General features: G+C 39.3%; 2 protein-coding genes across 2 annotated transcripts in view; one reads left to right on the top strand and one right to left on the bottom strand.

Moving 5' to 3' along the window:
* The window catches only part of PDE4DIP (phosphodiesterase 4D interacting protein), a 179,228-nt gene extending 178,693 nt beyond the window's left edge, over positions 1 to 535 (bottom strand). The window contains exon 1 of the mRNA XM_039841359.1: positions 489 to 535. Within this exon, the coding sequence (XP_039697293.1) occupies positions 489 to 520 (32 nt within the window). The 5' untranslated portion in view covers positions 521 to 535. The remainder of the gene's footprint in view (positions 1 to 488) is intronic.
* A 169-nt stretch (positions 536 to 704) lies between these two features.
* SEC22B (SEC22 homolog B, vesicle trafficking protein) lies at positions 705 to 16,791 on the top strand. The gene is made up of 5 exons (XM_039841360.1): positions 705 to 931; positions 6,351 to 6,460; positions 9,046 to 9,206; positions 11,127 to 11,273; positions 14,838 to 16,791. The coding sequence occupies exons 1-5, from the start codon at positions 857 to 859 to the stop codon at positions 14,990 to 14,992; spliced, it is 648 nt and encodes a 215-aa protein (XP_039697294.1). The 5' UTR covers positions 705 to 856; the 3' UTR covers positions 14,993 to 16,791.
* The last annotated feature ends 4,268 nt before the right edge of the window (positions 16,792 to 21,059 follow it).

Here is a 21,059-nt window from a genome sequence, read left to right as displayed (position 1 = left end):
ACAAAAACTGTGCACCTACATTTTCTCATTTAATATTCACAAAAATCCCCGGAGGCAGATAATATGCCTATTTTAGAGATGGGGACACCAATGAAAAGAGAGAGAGTAACGCTTCGTCAAGTGGAACTGTCTAGAAGTTGCCCCAGTAGGGAGTGAAATGCCCAGTTACTGGAAGTTCTAGCAAGGCTACCCTTCTACCCTCTCATGATAGATGTAACAGAGATCCCAGCTTTTGAAAGGGTGACTCACTTAGGTGATTTCTGAGGCCTTTTACTTGGTCATTTATTCACACCTACAATAAATATTTATTTTTTATCAGAAACTGTTTAAGGATACCGGGGTACGGCATGAACAAACAAACAAACGAACAAACAGAAAACTCTGCTTAGAAATAATATGAACGTAGAAAATATGTATATAATATGTAATATAGAAAATAGAAAACAATATTAAAATATGTAGCCTGATATTTTAGTTTTTTTACATACCCTTCGTCTAAGTACCCATTAACTCCCATCATCTTTCTCCGTCTTCTCCCCAAACTTAGAGTATCAGGAACTAGAAAATTCTGTTTCAGTTTGTGTGCCACGAAATCTAGAAAAGTGAGCGGGAACTTGGGAGATTCTGAAGTCGGAACCAATGTTTCGGTAGTTGTGATTCTCGTTGGGAAGCCAATTCTGGGGACCGGTAGTGGAACGCTCTGGGGCTCATTTCCGGCCACCTCAGCGGGAAGCGAAGACGCAAGCAGCTAGACGGTGGGGAACCGAGGTAGGAGTTAACTGTTGTAGCGGCGGAGGAAGTCCGGAGGACGCCGACGGCCGTTCGGGCCAGAGTTTGGTCCCTTTAACCTGTGAAGATGGTGTTGCTCACGATGATCGCCCGAGTGGCGGACGGGCTCCCGCTGGCCGCCTCGATGCAGGAGGACGAACAGGTGAGATCCCCACGACGCCAAGTCCCTGCTGGAATGCTGTGCTCGCAGCACCGGGTTCCTTGGGACTCCGGGAGACCCTTGCGACTTCCCAGGCACTCCCGCCCCTCTCGAAGTGCCCTTTTCTCTTCTACCTGTTAGAAGCAATCTGTCCTGAAGGCAGAGGTAGATTTTGGGTGTTACCTGTTTCTCCTAAAACAAAACAAAACGAAACTCAACTCTCTGGAAACGGGGTAGGTTCAGCTGATTGTGATCGTCCAGCGTTCTGTAACTGTTTAGGAACTTCGTTAAAATTCAGGATTTCTAATTTTCTGCTGCTAATAAGGTTGACTGACAGGTAATGGGTTAAATTAGCTCCTGAGTTCTTCAGCTTTAGCACCTGATCCTTGACCTAGCTCGCTGTCTTTTGAAAGTGGATGAGGTGATATTTGCCACGTATAGGCACCTTTTGAACTTCGGTACAGTACCTTCTTTCAAGCTTATGCCCAATTCCCACCTCCGTCCATAAATTCCTACTGTTGGAATTAGAATCCCGTTACGCTTTCCACCTGTATCGTACCATTGTCTTTTAATAGAGTTTCTTAGCAGGCAAACGACAGATCTTAGTCATCTTTGCGTTTCCCATAGCTTTTACAGTAGCAGCTTTATGCTAGTAGGTGCTCAAAAAATGTATTGAATTTACTAAAAAAACAACTCCAGATGTCTTGACAGATATCACGAACCACATCGTGCCTTAGAATCTCAAGGAAAATTTCTGGTGTGAGACAAGTTTTTGGAGCAGGGTGGGGAGGTCCCTGAAGAAGAGAGGCTGACAATGAAATTTTTATAACTTATTTAAAGTAATCAATTTTATTTTGCTTTCTCATACAACCTAAGTAGTTTTAGGGGAAAACCCTCAAGACCTAAAAAAAAGATGAGTTGTAGAAAAAACTTTTTCACATGTCTGTTCTTGGACTTTTCATTCATATATTCATTTAAAAAGAAAAACAACTTATTAAACACATAAAATGTGCCAGGCATGGTGCTAATGCATAGGATTAGGAGTCATATTCCCAACTTTCATTTCTGTAAAGTTTGGTGGAAAAACCAGATAACTAACAAACGATTATAATGTAGTATAACTTCTATGGAAGAGGAAGAAGGTTCTGTGGTTGTACATGGAAAAGGTACCAAAATTGATTTGGGAGATCAGGTACGTCTTCCCAGAAGAAATGACATCTAAACTGACAGTAGTATCTAGTAATAAGGAAAGCTTCTCTTTGTCTGTATGCCTTTTTAGGTTTGATGTGGAAATATATTTACTTTTAGAGCAGTGATACAGATTATAAAGTTGCAGGTCATACCAAGTGAAATGTTTTCTGTTCAATAAAACAAAGTTTAAACATTGATATAAAATGTGAAAAAAAAAAAGCATGCCCCAGATTTTCATTGGTGAAATATTTTTCTCTTTTAAGAGTTTTCTAGGACCACTCTACAGGAGTGACAGTGTTAATATGAATGCAGGGACATTTGAAGAGGGGAGATGGTATGAGGAAATTTTCCTTGAAGGATGTGTCATTTGAATGAGAAATAATTTTCCCAAGTAGGGAGAAATCGGGTCAGTTTCTCAACTATTGCATTGAATTCCAAAATTGGCAAAGAATACAGTGGATTTGATGTCTACTTAATATTAGTAGGCCCTTAACTCTCTGCCTTGATACTTTATTTAAAAACTAATTGACATATTATTGTTCGTTTCTTAATTTAATTACAAAATAGGTATCAGTCTGCCAAGGTGAGTTGCTTTGTTTAATTGACAAGGAAAGGAATTTGACACAAAAATATTTTTGTGATTGTAATTCCATGGTGATTTCCTTTAGAAATGTTGGCTTTGAATGAAAAAGTCTTAAACTTTTAATATCTGCAAAAATATCAAGTCTAGACTTATTGTTACTATTATAATAGTATACAGAACATTTATGGAGGGTCTACTACACCAAGCACTGTGCTAAGCCTATTAATTGCATGATTTTATTTACTTTTGTACCAATAGGTACTATCATTATCCTCATTTGTAGATAAGGAAGCTCTGAGGATTAGAATATAGGTCTCTTGGGTAAAGCCACACATCTAATAAGTAGCATAACAGAATTATTTTTTTATCAGAGTTTCTTAACTTCAACACTATTGGCATTTTCGGATGGATGATCCTTTGCTGTGGGAAATCCTGTGCATTGTAGGATGTCTAGCAGTATCCCTGGTCTCTGCACCTTAGATGCCAGTAGCACTGCCACCACCCTCCCTTCAGGTGTGACAACCAAAAGTATTTCCAGACATTGCCAGATGTCACCTGGCATGTGCAAAATCAGTGCTGATGAGAACCACTGGTTTTTAATTAGTATCTGTCTGACTCCAGATCAGAGCCTCAGTACGTAACTGCTACACTTTACTGCCTTATTTTAAGACTTTTTAACAAGGTGTTTACTTCTTAGGAGTCCAGAAGTAACTTTTTAAGAAATGGATATCTTGACCAAATAATTTTATAGTTAAGTACTTAAATTGTCCAGGTCAAATAATTCAACTTTTTCAATTATTAACACTGATAATAGATACCATATTTTAGGTACTAGTCACAGTACAAGCTGCCTTATTATTGGAGATGAGTGATTGTTCCAATAATACAATAGAGAGTAAAATCAAGAAATAACATAGGCAGAGTGTCTTATGCACTCTCTGCTTAACTAGGAATGTAGAGCTAAGGCAGGTAGAGAGATGGAAGATAAACTTATCTCTTCAAACCTGGATTTCTTCCTTCCTGCTGTTTCTCCTTTTCAGATGTTTGTAATATTTTCATCTACCTTTCTGTTCTATCTCAAAATGAACCATATTCTCTTCTCTTAATTTGATATTATTTCTTGGTACTTTAGTACCATTTCCAACTTTATTTGCATTTAAAAAAAATCTATTGTTGTGGGGTCAGAACTCTTCCAAATGCCACATAATGGCATAGTGAAGCAAACAGATTGGCAAGTACCATTCAAATTTAGAAACGTAGGATATTGTGCACTAGCTCAAAGCATGTGATAGTGTTTACTCTCCTTTACTAGCTGACCAGTCATGGGAAAAATATATATGTATATAAGTAATACTGGTTAATGTGATAATGGTAATATATACCATAATGTTAATTATTTTAAAATATTGCTAGTACCTAAAACTGTGTGTATGTAGATGTATATACACATACATATATACATATATATGTTGATGTAGAGCTGTTACTCAAGTGAATAGCATTATAACAGATCATTGCCATAAGGACAGTATTAAAAAAGATAAGTCTCCAAATCGATGCTTCTAGTGGTCTCTGCCTAACTCCCTTGGTTCACCTCATGCTTGCTCATTTATTTCCTTGTTCATATTTAAATTTCCACTTTACCATTTTATTTTATTTACTTCTTATTGTGGTATAATTGACATATAACATTATATTAGTTGCAGGTATCCAACATAACGGTTTGATATTTGTACATTCTATGAAATGGTCACCACAGTGTAGTTACCGCCCATCACCACACATAGTTACACTTTTTTCTTTTTTTTCTTGTAAGGAGGTCATTTAAAATTGACTATCTTAGCAACTTTCAAATATGCAGTACAGTATTATCAACTATAGTCGCCATGCTGCACATCATCCCCATGACTTCTTTATTTTATAACTGGAAGTTTGTACCTTTGGCCTCCTTCACCCATTTCACCCCGCAACACCAGTCCTGTTCTGTATCTCTAAGCTTGGTGTTTTGTTTGGTTTCATTTGTTTTGTTTTGTTAGATTTCACATGTAAGTGAGGTCATACGGTATTTGCTTTCTCTGACTCATTTCACTTAGTGTGACACCCTTTATGTCCATCCAAGATGTTACAAATGGGAGGATTCCATTTTTTTTAATAGCTGACTGGTATTCCATTGTGTAAATGTTCCACTTCTTCTTTATCCATTCATCCACTGATGGACACTTAAGTTGTTTCCATATCATGGCTATTATAAATAATGCTGCAATGAATATAGGGGCGCATATATCTTTTCAAATTACTGTTTTCATGTTCTTTGGATGAATACCCAGTAGTGGAATTGCTGGATCATATGGTAGTTCAATTTTTTGAGGAACTTCCATATTGTTTTCCATAGTATTTATACCAATTTACATTCCCATCAACAGTACACATCTTTGCCAACACTTATTTCTTGTCATTTTGGTAATAGCCATTCTAACAGGCATGAGGTAGTGTCCCATTGTAGTTTCGATTTGCATTTCCAGTTCCCCATTTTAAATATAGCTTAGAATCCTATACTTGTACTTTGCTTATCTGCCACTTACACAATTTTATGATTGTTCTTTATTTTTAGTCTGAGCTCAGTGGTTCACTATCTAGAATTAAACATTTCACTTTGTACTTTCTCAGAGTTAGACCCCATAACCAGTTACTGGCAAGCCTCATATAAACGCTTTTCTATTTAAAGATGTACAAGGGGAGACTGTTCTATCATTCCAACCAAAAATAAGTAATCCAAAAATAAAATAATTCCTTCCCATCCCATGGCAAAAGTATAGAGATGAATAATTAATGTATATTTGCTTCCCGTTCTTCATGTACTTCTTTTCCCTTTTTGATCTAGTATGTTAGTGAAGTATGATTTTCTATTCTTGACGACGCTGCTATTTCTCCCCATAGACTTTTCCTCTCTTTTTAAAAAACAGAATTGTAAAACCAGTAAAAAATTGTTCAGGGAAATATTACCTATCATTCTAGCATCTGAATATCATTATTTTCAATTTTGTTTGCATGTATCCCTTGCTACCTGAACTTTTGCTATCCAGACTTGGGAACCAAAAAGATTTATCAGTAAAGGTTATTTGACTTTCCAGTCTTCGTTCTTACTATTGTTCATTTTTACGTACTTGCAGTTACAGTGTTCTTAATAACTTTCAGTCATGGGTACACATATTTTGTTTTACTGCAGTGCTCAATACTGTAACACTTCGTGGAAGATTTTGCTTGATAGGCCAGCATGAAAATGAGATTCACCAGTTCCTTGTCCCCAGGGTTTTCCCGAGTGTCGAGCACGTTGTGCAGGTCCGTGCCGGTGACTGCACCTGCGGTGGGTTCGGGGGAGGCACTGGTCCATTCGTGGAGGGGGCACTGGCCTTAAACACAGCTTTGCTTCCAAGCAAGTAACTTGTGCCATTTTCTTCAACAAGGAGTTTGTTCTTCCTTTTTGCTCTAAAAGTAGGCCTTTTTTGTTTGATTGTTTGTTAAAATGAATGCTATTAACCTGTAAGTGAAGGACCTTATTTACATGGTGTCCTCATGATCTGATGCTTCGCACTACTTTATGGTATTTTTGTGTGTGGAAAATTCTTGAATGAAGCTATCTTCTTTCAGTCTGGCCGGGACCTCCAACAGTACCAGAGTCAGGCTAAGCAGCTCTTCCGGAAGTTGAATGAACAGTCCCCTACCAGGTGTACCCTGGAAGCTGGCCCCATGGCTTTTCAGTGAGTATGATCCTGATTTCTTTGTGATCATTTAAGTATGAAATGCAGTAAATGTAACACCTGATGAGAGTGGTGACATTTTTTTAAAAGTAAAGATAACTTTAAAGCTGCGGTCTCTTTACAGAAGCAACTTCCCTGGTTCTAATTCTGCAAAACTGAAATCTTGGTTTGTTTATTCAACTTGCATACAATAATTTAACCTGTTATCCTGTCCCTAATGAATGCTGCATCCATCATGCAATAAAAGATAGCTTTTTGCTTTAGGAACTTCTTGGAGCCAGACACAGGTAGGTTAGTAGCCTTGCTCAAACATTTACTAACAACATGACCTTGAACAGCTCACATATACTTCTCCAAGCTTCAGCTTCCTCTATAAAATAGGGAAAATAATCATATTTTTATGAGGATAATGAGGGAATCCATGTGTTTCTCTTAACATCCTGGCACGTAGAGAATAAGAAGTGTCATTATTTAGAAAAAAAAATTATAGAAGATCTTTTAAGAGCATCTCAGTCAGTGGTTATAGATAATGCATACATCTGAGAAAGGGATCAAAGGGACTTTATTAGATTTCAAATCATCCACGTATAATTGGTGTTAAATATTTAATACATGTCAAGTTTGAAGGTGATAAAACAGGAAGGATTAAAAAAGAGAAGAGAGGACAAGAAGATCAGAGGAAAATAAAAAGGGATTAGCCGAATAACCTCGCTATTTTAGGAACTCAGATACTGAGATAATATAGACCTGGGAGCAGCAACCTGTTGTGTTTCACTTAAAAGGAAAAAAAACCTCCGCACATCAAAAACAAGCAAACAAGTATACAAACGAAAACAAAAAACCTTGGCCTATTGGTTAAAGTAGAGGATATTAAGTTTTATAAGATGCTAATTTGCGTATTACAGAAAACATTTTTTATAAACCTAATTTTTAACATCAAAAAAATTATAGGCACTTAATTGTATAGTATCTTTATCTCTACCATAGGTTAGGGACAAAGACCTAGGAAAGTTCTCATGGAATTGAAGAGAGATTTTCTTTTGCTTGGTTCCTTTAAGGCCTTTATAATCTTGTCTCATCCTTTATTTCCGTCTAAGAGTTCTTAAAGACTTATTTCTTGCCAGACCACACATTAAGTCCTGCCTTTAATATCCATAGCTTTTAATGAGCTTATTACCATAGTGACACATATGCAAAACAACTATACTGTAATAAAACCTCAGGGCAAGAAGTGGTGTCATTGAGATATAAATGAAATGCTTTGGGAACAGAGAGAGGAAAGCAATAAATTCCCTATGTAGGGAGTAAGTTTGAGGAAAGGGAATAGTGGGAGGGAGAATAAAGAGAGATTTCACAGAAAAAAATTATAGTAGAATTGAGCATGTGAAGAATTAACAAGGTTTCTCTGGGTACATCAAAGAGTATTAGGCTTAGAAAATACACGTGGGCCAGCCTAGCTTGTTGGAGAACAGCATGTCATTTGGTGTATTAGGATACATGATGGAATGTGGCCCATACTTGTGTTGGAGGGCTGCAAAAGCTATACCGAGGAATGCAAGTTTGTTTTATAAGTGTTAAGAGTTTTTAAGCAGAGTAATATGGTTGCATTTACTTTTTAGGAATAACACTGGTGGTTTAGAAGATAGTCTAGACTGAAGGCAAGGAGACCAGTTAACTCAGGTACCCAAGCAAGAGCTGGGACAACAGCATTATTATTATCAAGGTCCTCGTCATCATCATTTTAAAGAGCCTGAGAGATCATACAGTAGATTATAAACACGACTCTGTGGGGTCCTAGGGTGGGTGCCCTGGGAGCCACACAGAAAGGGCAGGAGTAGGAGTATGTGCAGTGCTTTGGGCCCTTAAACTCCCGCTTAAACCAAAGAGCTACCGATTTTATTTGCTATTGATATTGGTTTTCCGAATGTAATTTTTGCAGAAATAGTACCGTGGCTAAAAAGACATTTCCAAGAATAACCTCTTTCCAAGAATATTTCAGACATGCGGTCGTGTAACAGCTTCTAGAATAACAGGGAGTTAGCTCACTCTCACAAGGGGAAGTCAGTTCTGTTACTGGATAGTGTCCAGTTGATACAGAGATTTCCTATCCTAGAAATTAGGGAATATTATTAGTCCCGAGGTCATTATTTTCTGTGCCTAGTAACTATTGTGGTTTTAACTTCCAACTATTAAGTACCCACAAAAATTCCGTTTCACTGTTTTTCTTATAGCTGGAAAGAGTTTAAGCGTATACTAGTTTACTGTGCATAATCAAAGGGTGGATGGAGTCACAGCTCCAAGTTTTCAAGAAAAAGTCTTAGGTATTAAGATATTTTAGTTGAAGAATTATGTAATGAATAAACAATTGTCATAAACATGTCTGAATACTCCTTTTGGAATATACTCCTAATAATGGGAAGTTACTTGCTTTCTGGTTCCAAGGATTTGTGGTTTGAAACTGACTTACTGCTTTCGTTAGCCTCAAAGGGCATAGGCTGCAGTGGGTATGGCTCCGAGAGTCTGCTTCAGATTGTCAGATATTGTTATTCTACAACTGTTTCTTGCTTTTTTTTTTGTCTCTCCAGCTACATTATTGAACAAGGGGTGTGTTATTTGGTTTTGTGTGAAGCCGCCTTCCCTAAGAAGTTGGCTTTCGCCTACTTAGAAGATTTACACTCAGAGTTTGATGAACAGCATGGGAAGAAGGTGCCCACAGTGTCTAGACCCTACTCCTTTATTGAGTTTGGTAAGTTTTTGCCCCTGACTCTCTCTATCCAGGAAGCGAATAATTATGGAGAAGCTATTTGTTACACTGATATAAACCTGACACAATTTTACTGACATTCACGTACTGAAGTTTTGGATTCTGCCTCTTGCATTCCACCTCTTTTTGTCCTTTTGAATGAACGAGGCTTCCTTCTCTGGTCTTTTGATCTTTTCCCCAGAGAACTTGTTGCCATTTGCCCTTTTCTATTATTCAGTTTGATTCTTCATTAGGGTCAAGAACTGTGTCTAAGGATCTGCTTGATTGGCATAGAATAGCAGAGTCCTTCCCCTCCTTCCTTCCCACCCCCACCATAAACCGTACTCACATACCACACACTCACAGTAAGACTCATTATTTGGGAATCAGAATGGTGTTTTGTCTCTTTTAGAAGAATAAGATTATCTAATATATATTTTTTAAGTGCTGGAAGATATATGGTATTGGGGGATAGCATTTACTACATGCAGAAGTAGTGAGCATGGGTGTCCATATTTGTAAAGAATTGTAGGAAGACTCGTCACCGGGCAGACCTGTTGGCAGTAGATCCGAGGAAAAGTCCTCAGTACAGGTAGCAGAGGAAATGAGCACAGGTATGATCAGACTACATCGCTGACATTTTTATTCGAAGAAATTGGCTTTTACTGTCTCTGAATCTCTAAAGTGTTTAAAGTTTGCAAGATAAGTAGGTCATCTTGCTTTTTAGAGATAAACAAAATTTAGCAAAACACTCCAGTATTTCATAACTACGAACTCTCGAAGTGCTAGTTTTTTTAATGTATTTTTTTTTTTAAATCTTACTTTTGTAGACAGTAGAGGTCTAGTAAGAAAAAAATAAGACTACTGTTGTCAAGGTCACACGGCATAGTTGGTACACACAAATGAGCCTAAAGGGTTTAATACAAAGGTATGAATGGGTCGGAGGTGAACCACAAGGTACCAAGTCTCACCATCCTCGGCCTGAGGGGATGCGAGAAGGGAGCAGCTGGAACGGGAAGGAGGAGTTTAATAGAGGAAGCCAGCCTTAGCGGTGCCTTTTGGCAGAAGGGTCCTGCCAGCCCAAGGTAATTTCTCAAGGAGAAGTTAGGGGAATAAATAGCCCAATGTCACTGTTTGCTCTTTTTCCCTACACTTGGGGCTCCCCATTGGCTGAACCTAATGGGAAGCTGAGGGGCAGGAAGCGCATTGATGTGGTCCATGCAGGTCAGCTTCCCAAGGCCAGAGCTGGTGCAGCAGGGTGGAGAGGAGATCTAAAGTGGCAAATGGAAGGCATCCAGCACACGTAACTTAAGATTATTCCAAATGTTGAGAATATAATCTTTAACAGTAAGTCATTCTTCTCACAGTTCTAAGAAATAGGGACATGGATTAACCATGACTAAGACTGCAGTTTTATAGTGGTATTTTGGGAGACTCCCTGTCACATGTTTGTTTTACCTGAAGTTTATGAACAGAGTGAAATTGGGAGTATATGTTAAAAAAAATACTTTAGGATAATTTCTTTCAACTTTTTAATGATAGAATAACACTTTTGCCATATTAGGCTGTAAAAGTGCTAGATTGGTGCCAGCTAGATTGGTCCTTTTCAGGAGATAAATAGTGAAACCCTAAAGGTCCATGGGATGCAGTTCGAGAATTTCTGCTTTCAGAACAGGCTTACTGCAGTGGGTCTTAATTTCTCTAAGGGTCCCAATAGCAGTTACTTCTAATTCGAAGGTGTGCAAAGGACGTTTCTCTTGAATGGTCATCTTGTTATATCTTTACACAAAGAAACCACATTTAGATTCTCATTCAAGAGGTGGTTAACCATGGAGGATTGCAATCCAGGACTAAACTCCGAACTTCTGTTCCCTGCCTCAGTTCTTTGATGGATTTGATGGTGACTTTTCTTCCTCCTTCTAGATACCTACATTCAGAAAACCAAGAAGCTCTACATTGACAGTCGTGCCCGGAGGAACCTAGGCTCCATCAACACTGAGCTGCAGGACGTGCAGAGGATCATGGTGGCCAACATCGAAGAAGTGCTCCAGCGAGGGGAAGCGCTCTCAGGTGCCTAAAAGCAGTGTGAGCCTTACGAAGGGTGGTTCCCGTGCCAAAGGCAAGGGGTGCTTGCTGGGGTACGGGGTGCCTTGATGCTGTCAGGCTCTGTCAAACACTCTCAGACTTCATCTCAGACGAGATGACATTACAAAGCTGCTAACATGACTCGGTTTTTCATAGCATGATTAGTTTTCGTTGAGTTGGCACAGTGTAAGGGTCTCATCCCATATCAGAAGCAAGTACTGTTTCCAAAAGATGGACAAAATTAAGGAAATATTTACAGAAATCGTCGATTGCAGTGTTTCCTGAGCAGCCACCTAGGGAGACCTGACTGCTGCCAGATCAAATGTTATAAAATGCCATTTTCATCAAGGCATTCCTCTGCTGGAAAGCTCTGAAAACCTGTGACTGCAGGAAAAGATCTAGTCTGGTCTCAACGTGCTTTTCATTCGTTCGGTCGTTATTGTCGAGTGCAAGGCATTGTGTTCTTTTTAATGGCAGATAAAGAGATGACAAACGCCCTCATTCTCCCTAGTTCACAAACATTCTGGCTCCCAGGTCGGCTTCCTCACCATCTTGGACCTGTTCTTTAAAATCTAGATGAGAACTGCCTCTTCCAAGAAGCCTTTCCTGATTCTTATGGCCCACATCGCACGGATCTCTTTTAGCCTTCAAACTCTCAAAGCACTTAGTGCCAATGTTTTTTAGCACATAATGGTATGTGTGTGTGTGTGCGTGTGTGTGTGGTACATAATGGTGTGAGTTGTGCGTGCGCACGTGTATGCATGTGTGTACTTATTTACCTAATTTATGTGAAAAAAATAGATACTGACCTAATACTGAAATGTTACTGAGTGTTTCATGTGGACATGTACTCTTTAAGGGTAGTGCTTATGTGTTTCATATCTATTTCGTATACTTTTTATTTTTCTCACAGTACTGATTACAGGTAGATGCCTTAATGACTATTTCTTGAATTGAACCTCACTACATATTCATGAATAAATGGATTTTTTCTTTATTATATACTGCGAATTTTAACCTTTTTGTCGATAGCCGTCATCCAGCATATAGCTTCATACTCTCTAAATATCAAATTTTGGGTGAGAGAGTCTGTATAAATTTTCATCACAACAGACTTACAGTTTCTACCTGGGATAAAGTAAACCAGTACAGGATTTTTTTTTTTAATTCAAAATTTATACATTGGTCAGTTTATCAAAAATGTGAAGGATTCTCACCTAGTGCTTTGCTGGTTGCTGCAAAGCTGATATACTGAGTGAACAAGAAGTACTTTTCTACCCTTTAGTAACTTCATCTGATTGGGAAGATAAGAAACATAGTCACAGAGTAATTGATAGATGGTATAAGGGAACAAACATCAATTGGACCCTTTCTTTGTGCTAAGCAAGCAATATGGTAGGGAAACTTTACATATATATCTTACTTATTCTTTAAAATAATCTCATGTGAAGTGGGCAGTATCAAACCAGCTTTATAGATAAAGAGGCAGAGACTCAGAAAAGTGAAGTAGCTTGCTAAAAGTCACGCTGCCAGTGCCTGGCAGAATTTGTTGGCCTACGAGACCTTGTCTGTCTTCAGTGTATGATAGTTTTAAATAGATCTATAGAGAGCGAGAGCTATCAACATGCAGAAGGAAGTAGATAAATGTGAAGTGAACAGGAAAGAGTTCTTGAAATTTGATACATCAGGAAGGAGTGAAGAGTGGTATTTTAAGAGAAGATATATCTGATCAGAGCGTATGTGAAGGACAGTGAAAAGATTAGCCTGCCTCGAAAAACGTTTTCTTCCTCTTTAAGCTTCTTCGTAATAAGAATCCATGTTTCATCGCTTCTTCTCCTTCAGATTTTTAAAGTTTTATAGCTAGTCTACTTTGCATTTAAGACCCAAGAATAATCCCTAAGGTTCTTTCAGCAACATCAAATTATGCCCTTATTTTCCTGCCAACATATACCTGTTTTTTTAAGCCACGGTTTTGTCTTTTCATTCAAAGATGTCACCTTACCAGACTGTAAATTCCACAAATATAGGGGTCATGTATACATTTTGACCATCGTTGTATCCTCTAGCACTTTACATGTTGCCTATAACATAAATATATGCCGAATGACTTCTCCAAGCAGTGGCTTTGTCTTTACGGTATCACGTGTTTCTAAGTGTTCCTATGTAAAGGAATTCTCTTAACTATTACTTATTTCATGTGACCTAATACTTGTTCCTCTGACCAGTTTTTCTCAGTGGATTTAGATTCATTTAGCAAATATTTATTTATCGAGCACTGACTGTATGTCAGACCTTGTTCTGGGCAGCGGGGCTGCACGGTCAACAGCAGTTACAAACCTCTGTCCGGCGGACTGTACGCTCCAGGGAACTGGCTCCAGGTGTCCCGCAAGCGTCGCCATGGTTCTTCCTCACCCCCTCACTGTTTCTTTACGTGACGAGGTGTTTTTCTTACTCACAAGCCAAGTCGCCCACTGAGAAGTGGCGTCATGCCTAAGTTATTAAGTAATGCCACATTTCTTAATCAAAACCAGTCTCTGTTAGGCAACTCCAGATATTCCAGAGCATTCCCTAAGGAAAACAAAATAGTTTTTCAAAAATTTAAAGGACTAAACAGTGTGATTAGAATTCATTTATGTCAAACCGAGAGCTTGTTTTCATTATTAAAATGGACCATATATTTTAGTCCAGTCTATCTTGTGTCCATCTGGCTGTTCCTGTAAGGGCTCAGTTAACAATTATAAGAAGATTACAACATTACAAACGTCCTTGCGGGAAAAAACTAAGATTCTAAAAAGCTTATTTGGTAGATATTGGTGGTTTTCTAGTATCTGTTATTATATTTTAGTTACAGCTTTTTCATGTCTGTTGAAATATAATTTCTGATAGCTTTAGCTTCCTAATAGTCTGTCCTATGTGGAGAATTTTAGAAAATTGGCAGCAGTCACCATTGAGATACAGCTTATCACCCAGTGTCTGGTTCACTGAATTTTCTGATTACCTTAGTCTTATTTTACATGGATTATTATGTTTCAGAATCTGAGAGAATATAATTTAGACCCTTGAAAAATTGTGAAGATGATTAATGTCGGCTTACATCAGATGTTCACCGTGTGCCAGTGCTGTGCTCACGCTCCAGGCGTTCTCGTGTGTGCTTGCTCCCTGACATAGTTACTGTTGTTATCTCCATCTCATAGATGAGGAAACTGGGTCTTTAGAGGGACCGAGTTGACCAACGTCTCGTGGCTGGTGCAGCTGAGATTTGAACCAGAGAGCCCGAGGCCAGAACCTGTGCTCTCAACCACCTCGCTGTACAGCCTCAAAGATTTGAACCTAGTTTGGTCTGATCATTTTTAATGCACTGTAGATTTTGCAGAGCTTCGGGCTCGTGAGTTAATCAGTACATAACAACCTTTTACCCTTAAAAGCGATATAATTTAAGCTTCATAGTTGTTTCGCATAGTGCCACTCATTTTGGTTACTTTTATGGCTTAATACATTTGGTAAATTCCCAGGGACTAATGAACGTTTTCCTTTTTTCTCCTCTGACAGCATTGGATTCAAAGGCTAACAATTTGTCCAGTCTGTCCAAGAAATACCGCCAGGATGCGAAGTACTTGAACATGCGTTCCACTTATGCCAAACTCGCAGCAGTGGCCGTGTTTTTCATCATGTTGATAGTGTATGTGCGATTCTGGTGGCTGTGAAGTCGCGAATCCAGTCACTGGCAAGGGAGAACGTAGAACCTGACAGGTGTACGTTTTCGGGAAACCGAGCTCACAGAGATATGTATTAGAATCCAACTGGAACTTCCGCCTCTAAAGACCTTGCGAGAAAAGACACATCCTGAAAATGAAAGGTCACACCTCCTTTAATGCAGCTTAACCCCGTGTAGAAAGTCTCTTTTGGGGGCAGACGCTTTCTCTGGGTGCTAAGCCGTATGTACGTTAGGGAACAGTAGGTCGTTGCATTTTGTTTTTTCTTCTCCTAGTGTTTTACATTTTTTTAAAGCTGCACTTACTGGGGCATCTTCATCCTCTAACAGAGCCATCAGTGAGATTGGGGTTAACCAACCTGTGCTAGCAGCAGTCTGAAATTCCTTCAGAGAAGGAAGCCCTTTGGGAAGTTTTTGACGATCTAATCAACATTCCTTTTGTCAGCGACATTTGTGATTTTCCGTAATCTGAGTTTTCGATGGCCTTTTCAACAAGACTCCAGCATGTGAAGGTTCATTGCTGTGTGTGCTGCAAAGATCTTGTCTCTTGGCCCCGATAGGAAGTTAACCTTTGTTCCCCTTTTGTATTTTGCTTATTGCACAATTGCTTTAGGGTTAAATTAATTCTATTAAGATGCCTTGAAATTATATTATAGCACTCCTTGATTAAGAAGCTAAAATGTTTTCTGTCATTTATTCCTTAAAAGACTTAAGTTAGTTTGGGACAGTCTTTATTTTCAGCATCTGATGTGTGTTAATTAAAGAGGGAGGATAGTACACAGGTAGCCAGAGGCCCCTGACTCAGTGAGAAGAGACCGTGACTGCGGCTTTGTCCCTCCCCTTCCTCACTGTCCCCGCTCGTTTCCCCCACTCTCTTTTCCTCCTGCCTCAATTTGCTAACAATTTAAAAACTCTTGTGCCCAATAGTTTCATGTCCCTTAAGTGTCCTCTCAGGACAGTCTCAGATTTCAAAATGGAGAACGTTCAGCTGTGTAGTTCATTACATTTAAGTTTTTGCAGAGTGACAAAAACTACTAAATACGTTTACCCGGAACGTCTCTCAGAGCACCCCACACCTGCTTCAGTTTGTAGAAGTTCTCTGAGAATGTTCTAGAGATAGAGAACTCATTTACAGTGGCTTCTGTTCACAAATAAAAGGACCTGCGATTGTCCCCTTTTTGCTCAGGGATAATGGGGATTTCCTTGTACCTTCTGAGACAGAATTTTTAAAATGCGAGGATAGGCCTTTTAGATATGTCACAAGGGTCTGCGCTATGACCTATAACTCCTACATATACTGAAAATATTTCTTTAAATTGTACAGGAAAATGAGCCAACTTCTTACTTCTTAACATCTTGAAAAAACTCCAACCAGTGAGCAATTTTATAATGCTGTGGGGTCATCAAATTTACTGTCCTGATTCCTGATAGAGGAAAAAAAAATTCTATTTCCTTCTAACAAGGCAAGGAGAAACACTTTTATTCCTGATAATTTACAGAACTAGAATAAAATTTTTGTCTTTCCATTTTGGACCTAAATGTGCCAGTTGGCATTTTGTGCATGGAATATGAAATTACTTTTTATAGAGAATAAGTGCTTTTCAGTCCCAAAGGCTTGTCCCTGAGTAATGATGGTGGTAACGCGAGCCTTCGAAAGGGGGAAAACCTGAGCAGTGGCGCCCTAGCGTCCGGTGCTCCTGGCACAGGGAGCGTGGCAGCTCGTTGTCGAGAGTTGCATGCTGTAACCAAGTGGCCAGCAATGAAATAAATACTTCTAGAATGTTTCCTTCAGTGTGAAGTTTTGTTACCTAGTTTATTTATGCACACATGTCCTTCCAGATGTATTTCTACCTAACCTCAGTGGGTTAATTAAAAAAGGAGAAAGCGGGGTATGGAATGACAAAGGAATAGGAAAACGGTTTAAGATTACGATGGTAGCAAAATGAGAGAAAAAACAGTCATAATACGGCTGCTACTTCTGTTCTTTACTGGAGATGGTGGGAAACGAAGATGAAATGTATCGGCAGCCAAACAGGCCTCTGAAATATAATGCGATAAGTACTGTCCAGGGTTTTGGGGGACACACTGAGAAAGGACACCTAATTTGGGAGGGAATGTGATAAGAAGAGGCAAATGGGGTGTTCTAGACGGAGTCAGTGGCTTGTACAAGGTCACGAGTTAAAAGAATAAGGCATGTTTGGGGGATCGTAATTAGCTTGGCTCAACATAACCCGAGGGTAAGTGTAGGCATTTGAGACTGGAGGAAGAGCCAGGCGAGGCGACTGTCATAAAGTCTTGTCTATCGTGCTGAGGAGCTTAGACCACACTAATGTCAGTGGGAAGAGATGACGTCAGATTTATAGTTTTCAAATGGCCGTTGTGACCGTAGCGTAAAGGATGTATTACAGGGGGATAAGCTTGGAAGTAGGAAGGTGGAACTGAAAAGTCATCGAAGGTAGAACGAGACATAGGAGACAGAGTTCAAGTGATTTTCAAGAAAGGAGTTATTCCAGATACCAAATAACTAATATTTACATGATGCTCTGTTAGCTTATTTAATTCTCATGTTGACGTTTTGAAGTAAGAACTGTTCACGTGATATGGATGAAGAAACTTTACAAAGGCTACTGCTCTGGCACAGAAGACTTCAGTGATTTGTCCAGGGTTTCAGAGCTGGGAAGCGATGGAGCTGAGGTTTGAACCTAGGCAGGTTCAAATCAGTCTGCTCTTCTCCACGCTGCTATGTGCCACCAAGAGGTCAGATAAATGAGTACCCAAAAAGGTACTTTGAATTTAGCAAATAGGAACTTAATCATACAGGCAGAGGTAATTCCAGAGACGTGGGGATAGACGTCGGATCACAGTGGGTTAAGATCGTGTGAATTACCAGGAAGTGAAAATGTAGAGCTACTCTTACAAGTAGTTTTTCTAGTTGTAACACGGTTTCCTAATGTGCTTGAATAAATTTCATGGATGTTAAAATGTAGCAAAATTTAGCAAATTATATATACATCTGTTCATTTAAATGTCTAACAGTGGTTCTTAAGCTTTTTGGAAAACCTTTGAAAATCTGATAAAGGGTCTGTGTCTTTACCCAGAAAAACATTCAAGCGTACACGCGTATCAAGTGTCACACTCTCTGCCAGGGAATCCAAGAACTCCACGTAGCCTGCACATGACCTCGTGGCCCATGGTCCCCCGCTTAAGATCCCCAGATATGTAGGAGGTAGAACTCAAAGGTAAGTACCCAGAAGCCTTGAAAACTGTCCAGCTCTGGTGAATTGGAAGAATTCTACAGTTTGAACTAACTGTGGATGAGATGCGTTCTTGAAAGATTGTGTACAAAAAAAAAAAAAAATTCTACCATATTTTTCTATAGTATATTTAGAAGTCTGGTTGTACAGAAAAAAATTTTGGTCTCAGTTCCTCAAAATCACATTTAAGGATCTTAAAATTTATATTTTCTGCTTTTATTAGGAAGTCTTGCAAAAGCAAGTTCAGACAAATGGATAATTATTTCTGTACACACATTATTAATGATGTACACAAAAGAAGACATCTCGGAATTTAAATGCCATCTTAGTTTCCACGACTAAGGACTTGAATGTCGGTGGCCACACAATTACGGCTCTTTGGTTAGAATATTCAGCAGAGCTGGCAACCCCACCTGGCTTCGCAGAAGCTCAGCGAGAAAGGAAAGAGCCGCGGCTGCACAGGTGTCACTGCTGTGATTGCACGTTCACTGCTCGAACCAAATAGCTTGCACAGGTCCCCAAAGGAGAATGTATAGCATGTGTGACAGTTCGAGATAGAAAGGGCAAATCGAGTCTCACATCCTATTCCATTCATTACAGAGAAGCTCGACCCAGCAGTATAAAAACAATCTCAAGCAATTCAATAACTTGGTTCTAATAAAGTTTATTTCAAGTGCTATAACTGAATCCATATTTTTGATTAGAAAAAAAAAATTGTTTTCCTCCCATAACCTTTATTTGAGCACTGTGTATTAGGCATTTTACATGTATTATTACAATCAACCCTTTTCCCAGCTTGCCCCAGGCCACCTAGCGAGTCGGAGTACTCAGTTTCAAATCCAGGACTGCTAGACACCCACCTGGCCGGCACATTGTACTGTTCACTACTCCAGAATAACCCTGTAGACGTGTTTGTCTTAAGCACTGCCATGTCACTTTGTGCTGTCAAGTGACTAGTTTGCTTCCTTTTGGGAAAGTCATATATTATTTTAACTTTTCTGTCATTTCTCCCTGTATTCCTTTTTAATGTTTTTTTGTTTGTTTGTTTTTTGTTGTTTTTTTTGCCTCGAGTTCTTGTTTGTCCTTTATCATTCTTGGTTTGACTTTTTCATTTGATCTTAATTCAACATTTTTCTACATCTTTTTCAACAAGGTTTAGCAAAGTGATTTTTGAAAATAAATCTCCCCTTCCTAATCCTTTTGCCCATTCTCTTTCTTCCCGCCACTGTTTTCTCTCGCTGGTCTTATCCCTTTTCATTTTATTTCATTTCCCTAGACGCTGTCTCTACTGAGGAGTTAATGTAATGCTTCAGGTTTGCTTCTGTAAGCAAGAGCTTCAAATCAACTGTTACATTTACTCTTTGTTTTTTAATCTTAATTTATCTTTTATTGATAAAAGATAGCATAGTGTGATCTCTTCCTAAAAATACAGATATGCCCCTGCTTTAAGGAATCCCTTTATAAAAATATCAAACATTGCAAGAATTCTTCAAAAACAAGCTCCGCTGGTTTGTCTTCTATATTTGGGCTTCCACTATCACTTGTATTATTGATAACTCCAGAGTATACCTATCTTCAAACTTGAGGTCCAGGCCTAAATATTTTTGCTGCTTGTTGGCTATCTGTGTTTGAATATTCCATAAATACTTAAGTGCATCTAAAACCTCTCCATCCCATTACTCTCAAAGGTAAGACCTAAGCTGTGCTTCCCACTGTATTGCAATTTGGGGGCATCACCTGCCATCCCCTTTACCTGAGCTACAAGTTGTGAACTGCATTTGACTCCCATGTTTTCTCCTTCCACTTCTCAGCTGTTAACCAGAATCTGTTTTCGCTGGATACCAAAAGTTTCTCATCCATCACTCCCTTTCCCTTTGCCCTTGGACTCGCACTCGCATTAACGGGGCATAATGGCCGACGTAGCCTCCTCACTGCTTACCTTACCCAGGTTCTTCTTTCAATCCGATACTGTCATGTTAACACCAGAAGTCTTCTTAAAGAGCTAATCGCGCCCCGCCTTTTTATGATAAAGGATCACGTCCTCAGTCTGCCTCCCACAGTCTGACCCTTTGTACCATTCCAGACTCATCTGCCACCACCTCGTGTTCCAGCCACACAAAATCATCCAGCCTCTGACCAGTCGAGCACTTAACCTTGAGCCTTGGCTCATTGGTGCCTTCTCTCCAGGACATGTTTTTGTGCGCCTTACCCCTATCCTTTTCACTTTCAACCTCCTGAAGTTCCCACCTTTCAAAGACAGCTCTGTCTCTGTAAAACTGCCCTAACATCCTCACCCTCCTTCCCTCCAGCCTGGGAGAAATTATAATTTCTTCCTCACTTGACAACTTGTTCTTATCAGCATAGAACCGACTGATTTCAAATAACCGTCGGTGTGTCTTTATTTGACTCTTCGGCTATATACCGTGTAAGGTCCCCGAGGTAAAGACCAATTCTATGTGTCTGAATCCTTGGCACTCAGTTTGATGACTGGCATGTTGGAGGTACTCAGCAAATATTTGCATAATGAGTGCATCGACTTACAAAAATGTGTGTACACGTTTTCTGGAACTGGACTGTTCTGTAAGTCAGGGATATACACATACTTTGAATGAAAGGAGAAAAAGTGGAGTAAAATGGTATAGGCCCAACGGGAACGGGAAAGGAAAGAGGTACGTTAAAAACTCGAAGCCAAAGAGGACCAACAGGAAGATGCTGTCCTAGCTCTCCATAGTGACCACAGCAGGTAAGAGGAAGAAAGATGATACAGCAAATGAAATAAATAGATTCTTTAGGGCAGAAACAGCT

Source organism: Pteropus medius, unplaced genomic scaffold (genome assembly GCF_902729225.1).
Source record: "Pteropus medius unplaced genomic scaffold, Ma_sr-lr_union100, whole genome shotgun sequence".
In the NCBI taxonomy this organism is placed as follows: Eukaryota; Metazoa; Chordata; class Mammalia; order Chiroptera; family Pteropodidae; genus Pteropus; species Pteropus medius.
This window is presented reverse-complemented; position numbering and strand designations above follow the sequence as displayed.